The sequence below is a fragment of the Salminus brasiliensis genome, chromosome 2 (genome assembly GCF_030463535.1).
Source record: "Salminus brasiliensis chromosome 2, fSalBra1.hap2, whole genome shotgun sequence".
Classification (NCBI taxonomy): domain Eukaryota; kingdom Metazoa; phylum Chordata; class Actinopteri; order Characiformes; family Bryconidae; genus Salminus; species Salminus brasiliensis.
Window position 1 is genome coordinate 53,101,728 of NC_132879.1, and position 17,461 is coordinate 53,119,188.

General features: G+C 42.5%; 1 protein-coding gene across 1 annotated transcript in view; it reads left to right on the forward strand.

The window, feature by feature from the left end:
* The window catches only part of tfec (transcription factor EC), a 66,525-nt gene that overhangs the window by 9,100 nt on the left and 39,964 nt on the right, over positions 1–17,461 (forward strand). The window contains 1 exon segment of the mRNA XM_072673979.1: positions 12,298–12,483. Coding sequence (XP_072530080.1) covers positions 12,307–12,483 — 177 coding nt within the window. The 5' untranslated portion in view covers positions 12,298–12,306.

The window sequence follows — 17,461 nt, forward strand, 5'->3', positions numbered from 1 at the left end:
TGAGCTGTGTAATCTTATACTAATAAATATTATCATACAGACAGATAGACTACTATACCAATAAATACAAGGTTCAGATATGAAGACACCTGACAGATCTTTTCCAACATAGCTACAAACACCACATCCCTGAAAGCTGATAGCAAAGTCAACAACTACTACAACAGAGAAGCATTAACAAGTCCCAACATACGGTAAGGTGGCATGGTGAGAAGGCTTACACGCTGATGGTGAGTTAAGGGGGAAGGACACGCCCAGTATGCAAATAGATGGTGCCAGGAGCCAATGGAAAAGGTGCGAGTTTTGCTCCAATTGGTTGTAGTCCACTCTCAGACCCACCGTATATTACTGAAGCAGCACAGCTGACTCAGTTACTGGACTTGTTGAGAAACATCAACATGGGAGAAATGAGTAAATCCAGCATCAGCGCTGTTTCTGTTTTAGTGTGTGTGCTGTTTTTAAGCTTGCAGGGGTCAGTCACTGTCCATTTGCCAATGACAACCAAATGAACTCAATTATTATAGGTTGATTCAACTCAATTAACTGGAGAATGATCACAGAACAGTAAGATAAGTAAGATGTGGGATGTATCCAGTTTTATTTACAACAGACTTCCTTTATTTGAACTATTATAAACTTATGCCAAATATTACATTTATTTCTTAGCTCTAGATTTGACTAGAGGTTTATAATTATGTGCTTTTCTCTGTCATTTCAGTTACAGAAAATAGCCTGGGGTTTTTCCAGTGACGTGTCATACTCTTTGACACTAGTTCCCATTCTTAGCCATTAAGCTACAGTGATTAAAAGTTGGATGAGTTGTTGGCTGCACAACCTGAGAAGGAAGAAGCATTCATGTAGCAGACAGGAACATTTTTTAAATACATTTTTTACAGAAAAAAAACATTTATACAGTATTTTTCTGCTTTCTTAAATTACTATATCTTATCTTATCTATCTATCTATATCTTTTCTTAAATGACAATAATGATCTGTAATTAAATATGCAGTTAATACTATAAAGAACTTAGTTTTTTCTTTGTAATTTTAGGGTAAATTTCATTAGTTTTATATTTATTTGCACACAAAGTGGTCAAATGATTGACAGCAGTGTCTGCCAAACAAAGCCTGATAAAATTAAAGTCAAATATCTTCATAGAAATTCAGTGGAGAACAATACATTTACATACATTTACATAAAGCTTTTTTTATTACTATAGTACACTTTTAATAAAGTGACAACACAAAGTTCTGCAGCAAACATATACATTTCCCATGTGTGTATGTATGTATGTATGTATTTATTTATTTATTTGCATAAAGGGCGTGTCCTCCAGTCACTGACACTCACTGTCAATGTCTTGTTGAATTCCCAGAGCTACCTTCTCTTAGGTCTTTTGAGCCTGGTAGTTAATGTTTGGGCTCCAATTGAGGCATAATGTGTGAGTGGAGTTCATTAAAAGTGTGGTGTGGTGTTTTTTTCTGGACCCAGCTCCACTTGCTTTGTGAGATTAGTACATTTGTTCAAATGTGAAAGAGCTTGGTAGCAGTCTAGAGCTGATCTCTGGCCTGCTTTTGGTCTGGGTCTGGGTTTGTTTTTAGTGGACTCGGTTGCTGGTGTGGTGATTGGTTAATTTTGTCACATGACTGTTTTGACTTATTCTCTATTCCCTAATGGCTAAAGGCCTTCTATTATAAGAGCTTTCCTTGTTTGCAAGTGTTTCTACACGGTGAACTTCCATGACTCCAGAAAAGGCTGTTCTTTACTTCTCGAGTGTTTGTATTCAAGGGAAATACTCAAAAGTAATAAAGTATTAAACCTGCCATTTTGCAAAAATGGCTGTGGAAAAGTGAAATTAGAAATTAGAAGTTAGAAAGTGGTGAAAAGCTTCTTTTCAAATGAGCCCTGAATAAGTTCTTAGTGTGGATTTGGGCCCTTTTTCCCCACTTTGAGCAATGGTAGTCTGCAACACTATGGTGCCATGTCTTGATGCAGTGGGTAACTGTACCTGTATCAACTGCATCAATAGTATCTTGCAGATACAGTGAACTGAAGAAGCAAAGGATGCCAAACCGTTCCTTTAATATTGAGATGGCATTGTAAAAGAACCAATGAAACCATTTGGAAAATCCAACACTTTTTATATTCAGAGACTGAAGGCTAACATACACAGTGTGAGGCATCAAAAGCTGTTGCATCAGCAGTCATTTGAGCTGAACTTGAAGCTCAAAGGGCTCCAGATGAAGATTAGCTTATGACTATTATCATCAAGCATTGAGAAGCTGGTCCAGTCTTGGTTTTATAGGCCCAAATCAGAATTTTAATGCAGCCAGCATAACAGCACAGAAACCAGCAACTCACTCTTACTAAAACCAGTCAATCAACCACTACATAAAAAACATCTGCAAACCAAAGACAGGATAATCTAGGGGGAACAGCTACACACTGATGGTGAGTCAAAGGGGTCGGGACACGCCCAATATGCAAATAGATGATGCCAGGAGCTAGTGCTGTTCAAAACCCTTGGTGTGCATGACTGGGAAGCCCCGTTGCGTTGGTCTATTCAGGCAACTCAGAGAGTCCTGTTGGCTTGATATCAGGGTGAAATCTGCTGGCCTGTGAGTTTTCTCCTGTTCTTGCAAAGTAATTGTTCTGTATTTGGGTGTATTTATAAGTAGTTTTGGGCAGAGGAGGATGGGCCCCCCTTGGGAGTCTTGGTTCCTCCAGCCAGTTCTGGAAGAGTATTCCCTTGCTGCTGGCGCCTCTGGCTTGCTCACCAGGGGTTGTTATGAATGTGTGTATGTTTATATTTTGTTGATTAGTTGATCTCTTGTAATGTTACTGGATTCCTCCATGCAAATGAATTGAAATTAAATTCAGATCTCCCTGTCTCAGTGGCTCAAATCCCAAATCAGGAAAACTTAACATAGTTGCCATGTTTACAGCTCTCTTAACATTCAAATACTTGATGCTCACAAAGTAGGAGAAGGCTATAAGAAAATATCGAGTAGCTTTCAGGTAGCCATGTTCTCAGTTTGTAACGTAATTAAGAAATTTCAGCCAACAGTTACTGCAGAGGTCAAGCTGAGGTCTGGAAGACCAGGAAAACCTTCAGAGATAACAGCTCATAGGATTGCAAATAGGAAGGCAAGAATCTAACCCCCTGCAAAAGACCTTCAGGAAGGTTTAGCAGACTCTGGTGAGATGGTGCACTGTTATATGAGCCTTATGGAAAAGTCATCAAAAAAATTCAATGTCAGATGTTTTCAAAGAAATATCTAAACAAGCCTGATTGCACAATGACCAAAGGTCTGTTTGGAGGAGAATTTAATGAAAAGAACACCTGCTCAACTGTTGTTGCTTTGGGCTTGCATTGCAGCCAGTGAAACAAGGAACACTTCACTGGTTGGTGGAAGAATGGATTAAATTAAATAGCAGCAAATTCTGGAAGCAAACAGCATGTCGATGTAATATGATGGCTTTTCCAGCAGGATAATAATCCTAAACACACCTTAAAATTAATAACGGACTACCTCAGGAGGGGCAGACTGAAGGTTTTCCATGGCCTTCACAGTCCTCCAACCTAAACATCAGCAAAGATCTGCTGATAGACCTAAAGCTACATTAGACGCTACAGAACTAGAAGCCTCTGGAAAGTATTTTGGAGTCAATTTTGAGAGCATGCTCGCCTTACAGCCCACGTGCACTGATTTCTGCTGTGTGTGTTTGTGTGTGTGTGGGTCTCTATGTGTGTGTGTGAGCGTGCATGTGTGTGTGTGTGTCTGTGTGAGCAGACTGCGGCCCGCAGAGACCCAGTCCTCCATCTCTAAGCCTGTTCATTCTCCCGGCTCAGTGATCGTGGGCTCGGAAACAGAGAGACAGCCAGCGCCGCTCTGTTCACAGCGAGAGGGGAGCCCATGAGGGACAAAAAGCAAAAGAATTAGCAGTGAAAAGAGCAAATAAATAGGTGCTTCTACTTGAAAGGCTTGCAACAAAGTGCTGCGAGCGCCTGACAGACAGCGAGGCAGAGAGAATAAGCGAGAGGACAGGAGTGTTTCTGTTTTTTTGGCCGGGGCCTGGGTGGGAGGAAAGGAGCTGTGAGCTGAAAGGCTGGTGAAAGTGGAAGTGTGCAGCGTCACACAGTGCTGTTCCTGACGGAAGCCTTTTAATGAGACCCGTGGGGAAAGAAGAGCTCATCAGACTATAACACATCCTGAGAGACTGTGCTAACCCACACAGACACTCTCTCTCTCTCTCTCTCTCTCTCTCTCTCTCTCTCTCTCTTTAGTTCTGGCATAGCTTTTGTGGCAACTATACACACACTGGTCACACATGCAGTGAGGGCCTGTGCTACAGACCTCTGATATGTCATCCAGTGCTGATGCCCGAGCAACAGCAATGCAATCCCTTATCATAGCAAGAGCATAGCAATCATTAGTAGCAATTACACAGTGTTGTGATGCAATATGTAGATATTGTCATGGGATGAAGGACGCAACAGGATAAGGTCTTCTACATTGCTAAAGCACCAGTTTTTTCTTCTCTAGAGTTGTGTTGCTTCTTAACACTGACACTGTTCAAATAAAGCAGGAGTAGGTCTTGGTGATGAGTTCGATTAACTTAGGCTCCTCCCACAGTCCCTATTTCCATTGGCTTCTGGCACCACTTATTTGCACGCTGGGTGTGTCTCTCCCCCTGCCCCATCCTCACTAACCGTCATTGTGTTGTCTTTTCTCCTGGGCTACCACGCCATGTGTGCTCATATGTGTGCTGTGTTGTTGTATGCTTGCTTGGTCTTTGATGTTGATGGATGTAAGTGAGCAGATTTAGGTGATTAAATGTAACAGCTGCTGGAAGCAACTGTGCTTCAATTGTAAAACTTTAGGGTGGTTTTCATCAACACTCACAGATGGTTTTTCTAAGCATTAATGGTATAAGTGAGGCTTTTGAGAGAAGCAAATGAAACAAATGACCGTTCATCATCAGTGTGTTGTTGGTTACTCTCTCATAGGAATACACTTACATTTTCAGATATAGCTGACTGCCGGGCCATAGAGTTGAAGGTTGTAAGAGCAAACTGCCAGTTTCTGTGTTGTTGAATATGACTATATGCATACAGCAAAAATGACAAAGTAAAAAAGGACATTATCAGTATGGACATGCACCTTTATATAAGTCGCTGCAAGTTTAATTACAGATAATTAGTGAAATAACATACATTAGAATACACCTAATAAGGTAGAAACTTACTGTCTAAATAACATAGTATTGTTTCTGTAAAAAATGTCATTATTGGTATAATACTTAAAATAACAGTTGGCTTATGAACATACTGACAATGTCTAAATTTGCTATTAATTTAATCACTTGCTATTAATAATTGAAATTTGTATAAAGGGATTATGCCTCACAGGCAAACAAAGCATTCTATAGACCATGATCACATTTCCATGTCCATTAAACATAAGCATAACTTTGCATCAAGCATCCTTACTTACACTACACTACACTAACCCTACAAAGGGCACAAGTCAGCACATGGGTGAAGGCAGCCTGGGGTAATGTCTTCACACTGACGGTGACTGAAGGGGAAAGCCACACCCAGTATGCAAATAGATAGTGCCAGAAGCCAAGGAGGACAAAATGGGAGAAATGATTAAATCCAACATCAGTGTAGTTTGTTTTTGTTTTTTGTTTTTTGAAGACAAGCGTCCAGACTTTTTTCTGTCCTGCACCAAAGTGGTGGAACGAGCTTCCCCTGGGTGCCCAAACGGCCGAGTCGCTCGCTGTCTTCAAACGCAGACTGAAGACCCACCTCTTCAGAGAATACTTGGACAAATAGAGTACTATGGTCTCCTTATTGACTTGTGTTTAGTAATGTCTAAGTTTAAAGGTATCTCTGAACTATTAGTCTATTCTAACTAACTAATGTTTTCTTGGGTAAATAGCAAAGCACTTTGTAAGTCGCTCTGGATAAGAGCGTCTACTAAATGCCATAAACGTAAAAGTAAATGTAACTGATGTTAAGTCAAATCCCAGATGAACTAATTTAACTTAAAACTTCAAATTGAAGCTGTTATATAGTTTTTATTGTTATACAAATAAATAACTGAATTAAGCAAGATGACAGAAAAAACATTCCCCACAATAACCTGCCCTTCTAGTTTACACCACTAAGGCCAGACAGCGTGCTAACACAGGTAAACCTAAGGGAAGGTAGCTCTGGGGAAACAACAACACATTGATGGTGAGTATCAGTGGGACACTCCAGTATGTTAAACAGATGGTGCCAGGAGCCAATGGGAGAGCTTGTACTGCACAAACACACCCTGCCCTCCTGTTGACTGTGCTGAAGGCAAGCAAAGCTTTCGAGGGAGGTTGAAAACTGGCAAGAGCTCTGTTCAGAGCCGGATATAACGACACAGTGAATTTTATACATTTACCTGCTTCTATGCTGGTTTCGTATAATAATAAAAAAATCAAATCTAAAGTTTTGCATGGTGAATTCAACAAGATTATTCCACCTAAGCACCTGTCTGAGACAAAAGTCTTCAACTCACAACCAATTTGATGGAGTAACTGTCTGTACTGTCCAGGGAAAGCATTCTACTAGATTTGGGAGCATTGCTGTGAGGATTTGATTGCATTCACTCCCAGCAGCCTTAGTGAGGTCAGGATGTTGGATAATCACCACCCACCTCATCCTCAAATCATCCCCAACTCATTCCAAAAGTGCTAAATGAAGCACCATCCATCATTCCATAAAACACAGTTCCACTTCCACTTTGTCCAAAAGTAAATAACTTTCCCCTTTAAGAAACTTAAAGCTATAATTTTACTGAAATAATGTTTTGACTTTAAGCCAAAAGTTTTTAATGTCACATGACCTCATGATGTCACATCAGATCACTCCTCTTCCAGTTTTTGATGTCTGAAATTACCTCACTCTGTGTGTTGTAGACAGATTCAACAGGGATCTTTGAGTTGAATCCACTTGTAATAATTGAGATGAATCAGTAGCCATGAGCAAATGTTCTGACAGTGTTTGGACATTTCAATATTAAAAGTAGCTGAAATACACAAAAATATGCGCTGCACTAATGCTGGATTTCCTCATTTCTCTCATATTAATGTTTCTCTAGTCCAGTACATCAGTCAGCTCAGTCAGCTCTGCTGCTTCAGTATTTTGTTGTGTAAAAAAAAAAAAAACCCAAAAACTCACTTTTCCAGTTGGCTCCTGGTATCATCTATTTGCATATTGGGAGTGTCCTGCACTCTCAGTCACCGTCAGCGTGTACTCTTTCCCCCCGAGTACCTTCTCCTAGACAATCAGCAGGCTTGTATGTGATGGTTTATGGTTTGGTCTCAGTGTGAAATGCTTTAAGAGCAAATTACTGCTCTCTGTGTTGCTGAGTGTGGCTTTACTGGTTAAATGTTTTGGCCTTTACTCTTGTATTAATAAAGAATTATACTGTCAGTGTTTTGGCATATTAATAGTAATTAATAAAAGAATGAATATGTTATCAGTTAAGGCATTGAATGATTTCTAAATGTTAAATTAAAATTCTTGGACATCCAGAGTTGTTTTAACCTTATTTTCTAAGTATTAAGATATTATAGAAATTTAAGTTCATTTCAAATCAAGTGTTTAAATTAGTTTATTCAAAAGTAAAATCTATATTTGGTTGTAGTAGTAAAAATGATTTTTCCCATTTTTTAAAATTAAAAAATAGTTTTTAGGTCTAAATGAATACTTTTGATAAATACTTAAATAATACTTTTTGTCTTTGGGTAAAAAAATATTCCAATTGATTAAGTGTTTTATTTCCCAAAGCATCTGTTTTTGAATGTGTGTGTGTGTGTGTGTGTGTGTGTGTGTGTGTGTTTGTGTGCATTTGCACATCTGTGTCTGCAATGGCTACAACTTAAAGTAGCTAAATGCATTTGTTAGGTGGGTTGTCCAAAAACATTTGGACATGTAGTGTAGTTGACATAACATAAGAATAGTTAGCGTTCTCCTCCTAGCATGTTTAGCTGTGTAATTATGTTACATTAGCAGCAGTTTTCACAAATCTCAGAGGCAGCTAGCCTTCTAGCCTTCACCTTCCCAGCTTGGTAGCATCCTGAGATATTTGGAGGCCTAGCCAGTAGGTGGGTAAATCAAGATGCTTATTTTGCTCTAACTTTATGTGAGAATGCTTTTTAGAGCAGGTTGCTAAACATAATGAGCACACACAATCCTCTCAAACAGACGAGGTCCAAATATAGGCCTTCACTGTTCTCCAAAGTAGCACTAAAGGCTATAATTGATAAATGGCTTGAAATATTTGACCTCTGAATTTGCCAACAAGTGCAGAATGACGGAGGGAAGGTGGCAGTAACAAGTAGCCAATGTTTAGGGCTGTTATGTGGTCGAAATAGGCCTTATCAGTTTATTACCCGTGCAAAAACGCCTCCATTGTTTGTGAGGGATACAGGCCTGCTAGTTTATAAAAAGGCCTCCACACAAATAGTGGCTAGTGCAGACACAGGCCACAAGTTGAGTGCAGACAGGGACAATTGAGAGGGCTAAAACAGGCACTGTCCCCTGGAATGTAGATGGACAAGACTATGCTTGCTTTTTCTTTCCACCCCACTCCTTCAGGCCATCTTCAAATTTGACCAGGCTCTGGAATCAGCAATTATACAGCAGCAGCAGCAATCTGCAATGCTGGCGACAGGAAGGGGAACTAAAAAAGAGAGAATGAGCGAGACGGAGGAAATTTAATGGTGATTGCACTGTGCCCAGAAGAAGCGAGGTGAGGAGAGGAAGAGAAGGCCTTGCCAATTACCTCCCATGTAAGGTGGAGGCAGATGCAAGCTTTTCTCCTTTTTGGAAAGCTCCGGTACAGCTTATTAAGGGTCTCTGGCTTCTTTTTGCTCCTTCTCCGGCCACTGGAGCCCATGGTCTGGCCCGCTAGACCGGGTGAGATAGTCTCTAATGGATGGAATTCATAATGATGGAGAAAGGGCAGCTGTAACTCATAGCTGTGGAACGACATATCAGCCAGATTACCTACTGTAACCGTGTATGCGATGGACGCTAAAAGACTGGAACCTCTAAGGCATTGATTTTCTTTGATTCTCATGAATATGAGACATTAGTTGAACAAAAAGTCTGTCAATTAAAAGACCAAACTTTGCAGGATATAATTTATTCATGCGAGAAATCACCTTAAATCCAATCAGTATAACAGATAACTTTTTCAGTGCTGTGTAATAAGCAGCTCATACAGTAGCCAGTGGGTTATTATGGCAAGACCTTGTGCATTACATCACACATTCACTTGCCAAGGCCTATGGGACTCTGAAAAGGACGTAATGTTCTGGTCCAGTCCGCCTAGCCGACTGTGCTTAGAAGAGAGAGCTCTGGCATGCAGCCTAATCTCCCTGATTCCCCGTCCCTCTCTGTTCCTTGCCACTTCGCCATTGTCCCTCTCATATTCATTAGCCCCCCGTCCTCATTCAGGAGAAGCGGTGTGGATCGCACAATCGCTCACTCGCTCAAAAGACATATTCCTGATAAGCCAATTATGCTGCAGAGCCTGGAGTGCTATGGGCCCAGAGGCAGGCCCTGTCACGCAGGCCTCGCACCAACAAAGTCCTGTCCTTGGGGCGGCCCTGCTGCGGGACAGTGCCCAGGTGGGACGACACTACCCGCTGACCATTCCACTGTGATGACATACTGCAGCAATCAGTGGCGAATCAGAAAGGCACCAAGGGTCCAATTCTGTCCTCAGAGTCTAGGTCAGGCTCTAATCTGTGTGGGGCATTAGTGTATAAATTCAGTAAGCAGTTAAGGTGACACTTTAATAGGGGGGTAAAGGGGGTTGTAGATATTATAAGTCAAAAGTTGGTAATTGATTACACAGTAGATTCTCATGCTGGAAAGGTGGTGCTTGACCATGCAAACTCCACCAATCAACTATACAGATGCAGTAGTACAGTATATTTGTATTACTTTTACTGTGATACAGAAAGACCAACCCAGTGAGCACGCAATTGGGTGGGATAATGGGTGGGATAAGAAATTAGTACCAGAGTATATCATTGCTGTCCAATGAAAACCATGCATCTCAAAAATGGTGACTTTACAAGTGAAAGCAATAATTATAAAGTAATTTAGAGCATTTCTATTGGTCCATTCACCCAGAATTACGCAATACACTTACATTGCAGCGACAGGGTTCATTTTTCCAAATTTCTCCCCAATTTGGACTGCCAATTACTCAAACCATACATACTCTCCCCCCATTGCATGCAATGCCCCCACCACTGGTGAGGGCGGAGACCAACGCACACCCCTTCCAACACGTGTGCAGTCAAGCAACTCAGTTTTGAACTACAGCCCATGTAACATCACCAGGCAACCAATGCATCTGGAGTGAAAACGCTGTATACCCAGCTCCAACGCACCAGCCTGCAGATGCCAGTAATGGCCAGCACTGCAGCAAACCAATGCAGGGAGAGACCATCATCTACCCACCCTGGAGAGAGCAAGGCAAGGCCAATTGCGCCAATTGCGCTCTCTCGGGTCTCGGTGGCAAGCAGCATGACCGGGATTCGAACCAACGATCCTCTGATCATAGTGACAGCTTGATAGAGTCCGCTTGACCACTCTGGGCCCAGATACACGTTTTTCATTGGACAGCAGTGATATATATGGGAGATATTTGGACTCTACACAACAATGATCTAAAGAAAACTACGTCCAATGAATGTGGGCCATGGCTCAGGCGACTCCACCATTTCGTGGTCACTCAGCAATGCAGAGTATCACATTTGTAAACGGCATTAAAATAACAGGAAGTGATGTTATTAAATCATTGTGTAAATGAATGTCATGCTGAGACAACAGCAACTGAGCATAATATTTCTCCAATTTCTGCTGCCTTTTTTTCAGAACTGAATGGCTAACATTATTATGTGAGAGGATAACAGTGAGACAGAGGGGTAGTCAGAGTTTGTGGTGCTAAAATTCTTTTCTGATTGAGTTTATACTGTATATCAACTGAGTGTGTGTGTGATGGCCTATATAGTAGGTTTATTCGTGGCGTGCTCCTTCTTATTATACTTTCTAACACATTAATGATCTCTCTTAAGCTTTTCCACAAACACTAAAAGCCTAATCAGTATCCAGATCAAAACTGTAGTCATGGCTGATCATGGCCTACCCCTGCTGAGCCAGCCAATGTGCTACGTTGTAGCTATTTTCTTAAAGTTGGAAGCTTTTCACAATGTCGTAAACCTTCTGAAAGGAAACTACGCTGCAGCACGGAGCAGGACAGTGTTGCCATGGTTAATCAAATTGCATATGAGGAGAGCGGCCAAAACGAATTTCCCTCCATGTAGAGTCACGGACTTCATCCTCAACTGCTTCCAAACTTAACAGTACACTGCACTGAAGACTTTTCCTTTGCTATCCTTTACTATTTTTAAAAAAGAGGACACGGGCGTTAGGATTTTGTGGCTTGGGGGTGGGGGTGGGAGTGGGGGCTTCATGTAGGCCTATGTTGTGTGAGGGTTGGAGGGGCTTAAATACCCTTAAAAATGTGACTACATTACTGCATTAACACGTACTCATTAACAAAGACCAGTAAATAATCTTCATAACTATAAGAAAATACACCAAGGTAGCTTAAAAACTTTTTTTTTTTTTTACCTTTTTGACATTATTTAAATCTGACAATCATTCTTTGAAGGTTAAGAAGGTTTTTTGCTTCAGACAAGTACACTATATGTCCAAATGTTTCTGGACACCCCTTCTAATGATTGCATTCAGCTACTTTAATGCACACACTGTTTGTCTTTACCCTGTAGAGATGCACTGCTAATAGATTAGGACTCTAATAAAGTCCCCCAGCATTGAGCTGTGGAACAGTGGAGGAACTGTGTTCTCTGGAATGATGGATGGTGCTCCATCTAATAGGTTTGGGATTAGTTGGGAAGTTAGAGATGAGGTGGGGTGGTGATCATCATCCAACATCTTAACCTTCCTAATGCTCTTGTGGCTGAATGCCATCAAATCCTCACAACAATGCTCCTTCAAAATCTAGTAGAAAGCCTTCTAGAGACAGTTACTCCAACAAAAACAGGATAAACTCTTTTTAATAGCCTTTTAATACCCTCGAAACAAAAAAAATGAGCGAGTGTCCCAATACTTTTGTCCATATAGTGCATTTACAAGTAGTGGTGATGTGTGTCCAAAAAAAGATGACATCAGGATTTCTCACTTCTCTACTTTTGTTATTTTTCAGTGCGCTGCAATGTTCCAGTCCCACTCGACGGTGCCTGTTTCTGCTATGAGGAGTGGAATGATCCAGCAGACTGAGTGGGAATCCAGCCCATGGCATGCCTCCGATACCTACCCTTCTAGTTCCCCGTATGGCTCCTACCACCAGCTCCAGCCTCCAGCCTGGACACACGCCCACCCTGCCTGGAAGGTACCTGCACTCATACCTGGACTCATACAGTCTATACCGCTATCACATTTGCACATTCATTTGTGAGATGCCCTCATTCAGAGCGACTCGTGAAAATGAGCAGACAGCAGAAGTAGACGTAGGAAGATGGTGAAGTACACTGAGAGGGTCTGAAAGGATTCATAACCTCAAAGAGTCTTATCCTACTTTGATCCAATGCTAGTGTAACTTAGGGCAAAGATGAACCCAGCCTGAGCTGCAGAAGCAGCAAGTTCAGAGTATGGTAACATTAATGTGGTGGATTGAGTCAGTAGCAAGTTCTCCAAGACCTTCAGTGGTTTCCAGGGGATTCCATTAAGACAAACAGGGCTGTCTTGACTAATCAATCACACATAATTAGTTTGCTGGCAGTTCATATACATACATATACATGTACAACTGCCATTACAGTGAAGAAACAGGCTTATTTATACACATATTTATATGCAAATCAATACTTTCAATAATATATCAAAAGTATGGCGGCAGATAAATGTCCCGTATACCGTTAGTCCTGTTCAGGTTTTTGTTTTACCCAATTTTACAATTTTTAGAATAGCCATTTACCCAACCCCCTCGTTAGTACTCTCCCCATCACATGTAAAGCTCCCAACACTGGGAGGATGAAGATTGGCACATGCCTCCTCCGGCACATATCCAACCAGCCACCAACTTTTTTTCGAAGGGCTGCTGATGCAGCGCTACCGTGTTTTTGCTCAGAGGTAGGTGCCAGGTACCCAGCTTTGATGCAACGGCTAGCGGATGCCCAGCATCGGCCAGCATCACACTGAAGTGATTTGGAGAGAGAGAGCCATCTACCCACCCAGACAGAGAAGGCCAGTTGTGCTCTCTCAGTTTGCTGATGGCAGGCCTGTGATTCGAACCTTTGGTTGTAGTAGCAGCACACACTCACACTCTCTGTGTGACTCTCTGGAGCAGATAAAGGCATGGAGCCATGAGCCTACTATGCCTATTATGCCAGGTGTGGGCTAGAGGGGTATAAAGCCCCCCCCCAGCATTGCAGTGGAACTGTGTTTTCTGGAATGATGAATGGTGCTCTATAAGGTACTTTTGGGATGAGTTGGGGAGTTTAGATTAAGGTGGGGTTGTGATCATCCAACATCCTGACCACACAAACGCTGCTCACAGCAGTGTTCCTCTAAAATCTAGCAGAACGCCATCTACCCTGGTCAGTAGAGACAGTTACTCCAACAAACGCAGGATAAACTCTTTTTAATGCCCTTGATTCCGGAGGAAAAAATGAATGAGCAGGTGTCCCGATACTTTTGTCCATAGTGTAGCTCGATCCACATTTCTATGAAAAGATAAGTACAGTAGAATCTAAGGAAATCTAGATAAAGCCGGTGTGCAGAGTGAGAACTGAGGTAGTGCAGTACTTGGGGCACAGCACTGGAGCTGCTGGTTTTATTGGGTGGAAATCTGGAAATGAGAGGCGACAAGTGAGGGAGCGAATGAGTGCATGGTTTGAAATGGGTGATATGTGCTGGTGGGCAAGCGAGTATGTGAATAAGTATGTAAGAAAGTGTGCATGTGTGTGTGTGAGTGAGCGAGCGAGTGGGAGAAAGGGAGCCTTTTTAATTGGGTGGAATGGAGTGAATGCAGAGTGTCTGTGTGAGAGAGTGACAGACAGATTCCAATTCAGAAAAATTAGGCCTCACACTTCCTCTCGCTACTTCCACTTGGGGAAATCCATGTTATACACCGGTCTTACAGTTCTCATTTTAAATCACAGACTCTTCATTTCAGAGTCCTTCTTCAATCCCGGACCAATTTCTTCCTCTCTTAGCTGTTCACTGCTGACTCAGGGTAAATGAGCAGGTCTCCAGGGAGAAGGACTGACTGAGGCCTGCATGGAATGTAAAATGTAAGATTTTAGGCTTTGGGACAGTTTCTTCATATTCACACATATGCCAACCCGATCAGCCATAACATTAGCACTACAGTCTTATCTGCAGCGGCATCTGTCAAAGGGTGGATCTACATATCAGGCAGCAAGAACAGTCAGTTCTTGAAAGTGATACAGGTGTTAAAAGCAGGAGAAATGGACAAGCGTAAGAATCTGAGACACTTCTGGGTCAGAACATCTCAAAAACATCAGGCAGGTCTTGTGGGGTTCTCTGATATGCAGTGGTCAGTACCTACCAAATGTATTCCAAGGGACCTCCGGTGACCCGCCAAAAGGGTCATGGCCACTAAAGTATCATTAATGCGAACCACAGAGGTCCCACCCACCTCACGGATCTGATACTAACGTCTTGGTACCTGATACTGTACCACAGGATGCACTCAGGGGGCTTATGGTGTGGTGTGAATGTCATGTCAGCACATAGCCAGCCATCGAAGCGGAGAGGCGGGGAGGTGACCGGGGGCAGACGGAAGGGACGATGGGGATCGTGGGGCAGCCACCCCCTTAGTCGCAGTTCGAGCATTTGTCTATATATGGGCTGGTAACTCGGTTCCAGATATCAGAACCTCAGTGAACCCTAAAGATCTGTGAATCACAACCACAGTTCAAAGCAAAAAAGATGAAAAATACAACTTCCGTCTCAGGACTGTGCACGTTGCCATGGTAACGTAAACTTTTTTTGTGGAATCGCCAGTGATAGAGAGCTGGCAGTCATGCATGTTAATTAGAATATTAGGGTTAAAGTTTCCAGGGCCTTTCAGCAAATCAGAAGAACATCTGAAGAACGTATGAATAACATCTGAATAACATCTACATTATGGAAAGGTTCTCTACCAATGTTTTTTTTTTCTAGAAGCGAACGTCCAACCAAGAATATGTTACATTAAAATGTGGTTGATGCTTCTGAAGTATTTTATCTGCTCTTAAAACGGAGTCTTTCCTACTTGGTTCTTGGCTCTGATGTACAGTTCTAAGAAGAACCCTTCATTGGAATAGAACCATTACATCAGCACTGGAAGTTTCTGTTCTTTACTTTACAAAGCTTAACCTTTCAACAGGATCTCCACACTCACGCATCTCGCTAAGAAAAGCCGTCCAACTGAACACCTATTAAAAAGCTGTTTAAGGATGCATAAGAAGTGGTTCTTCTATGGCATCGCTCCAAAGAACCCTTCCAGGCACCTTCATTTTTTAGAGTGTTTATGTCTGAGTAGGAGTTTGTGACCTTCTGTATCCGTGCGAATGAGTGCATGTGTGTTCGAGCTGAAACCTGGAGCTTTTCTCCTGCCTGCGACACTGGTGCTTAACCTCATAATGTGATTACAGACGCATGCCGATGTCCTCACACTGAGGCAGAAACCACCCAAAAGGCTCTTTGTGTCTCAGGAATCATTTCTCTGGAATTCTGACCCTACGGATTTGGTGGCAGCATTGTTTGGGCAATAAGTCCCTGCTAAGCGCTGACAGATCATGAAGCCTGTGTCACTGTAATCATGCCATTCAGATGCCGTGTGTGAGTGTGTTTCTGCCTAAACTGCACAATAGAGCTAAAACAGTGCACTGATGCATCCAGCCGTGGCGATTCAACGGCATCCATCTTGGAATGTTAGATATAGTTACAGTCTGTTAACCCTTCGAATTCACAAGCTGATTAGTTAGTAATTACATGGACCACAATGCAGACAGGCCCCCTCATCTTTAAGGTATGAATGAGAAACTGAACCCTGGACATACCAGTGGGACCTGGATGTAAAGGGGGTAAAATATAAAGTATGCATTCAATTTCTGACCAAGGATTAGAAGCCACCACCTCTTTGCAGCATCGCTACGTAGCTAGTGTGCTCGGAGGAAAGCGTGGCTCCCCAGCTCCGACACAACAGCTAACAGACGCCTGTGCTGACCAACATCATCAGCATTAGCATTAGGAGTGAAAATGTGGAGAGCGAGTGCCATCAACCTGCAGCCCCTAAGAGAGCAAAGCCAATTGTGCCCTCTCCGACTCCGGGTGATGATGGCAAGCAGCATGACCTGGGATTCAAACCAGCGATCACTGGACCACTCTGAGCCCCAACATTTCAGTTTCACAAGTTGGAGTATTTTTATTGCTGCTTCTCACCATCCGAGTCGTTCCAAACACATTCAATGATGTCGAGGTCTGGACTCTGGGGTGGTTGGCCTATTGGTCTGAAAAGATCAGCAGCTTCAGCAGATTGATTTAATCAAATGTTCTTCTTCTATGTCTGTTTGCTTTTCATAGTAAGAGCTTCTTGATCAGCTCCACATCTTTTCAGACCCACAGTGTTGAGGCGTCTTCTCACCGTGGATGGAGGGACAGAAACACCTGTAGATGTGCTCAGATGTGAAGCCAGAGTAGAGCTTGAATCTCTCCTCTGTCTCTCAAAGATGAAAGCTTTAAGTGTTGTTTATCTGATGGGGGCAGTTTGCTGGTTGCACATTGGTCACACGGTACTGCGTGGTTATTAGGCATCCCATTTTCTCTGGAATCTTTAAATTCCAGTCTTTTTTTTCAAAATTCAAGTTTTTTCCACTTATTTGAACATGGCCTTTGACCATCTCCTTCCTTACCTCTTCTACGTTTGTTCAAAGGAGAGAAAAGAGCTGCATTCTTCAGAGAAACAGAAAGAAGAGCAGCAGCCAGTTTTGGGGGTTGAGAGGGAGAGGTGTTGGGGGTGTCCAGGGGGTGTTAAGGGGGAGTTGGCTTGGACACATCAAAGTGGGCTTGTGTTTGGTCTGTTCCACAGGAAACCTTTCATGTTTAAAGTGTGTGTATGTGTGTGTGTGCACGTGGATGTGTGCATGTGTGTGTGTTTGTTAGGATGTGTACATGTGGATGAGAGCCTGGCCAAACTTGTGTGTAGGAGAGAGACTTTCCCCTTAGAAGCAGTGTGTCCCCTGAGTCAACTGTGCGCAACAATACACACAGTGCACACACTCACACACACATTCAGACTGGCAGAGACAGATCCATAACCGTGTATGTACAAGCAGACCCCTGCTGTGGGACTGATGTTG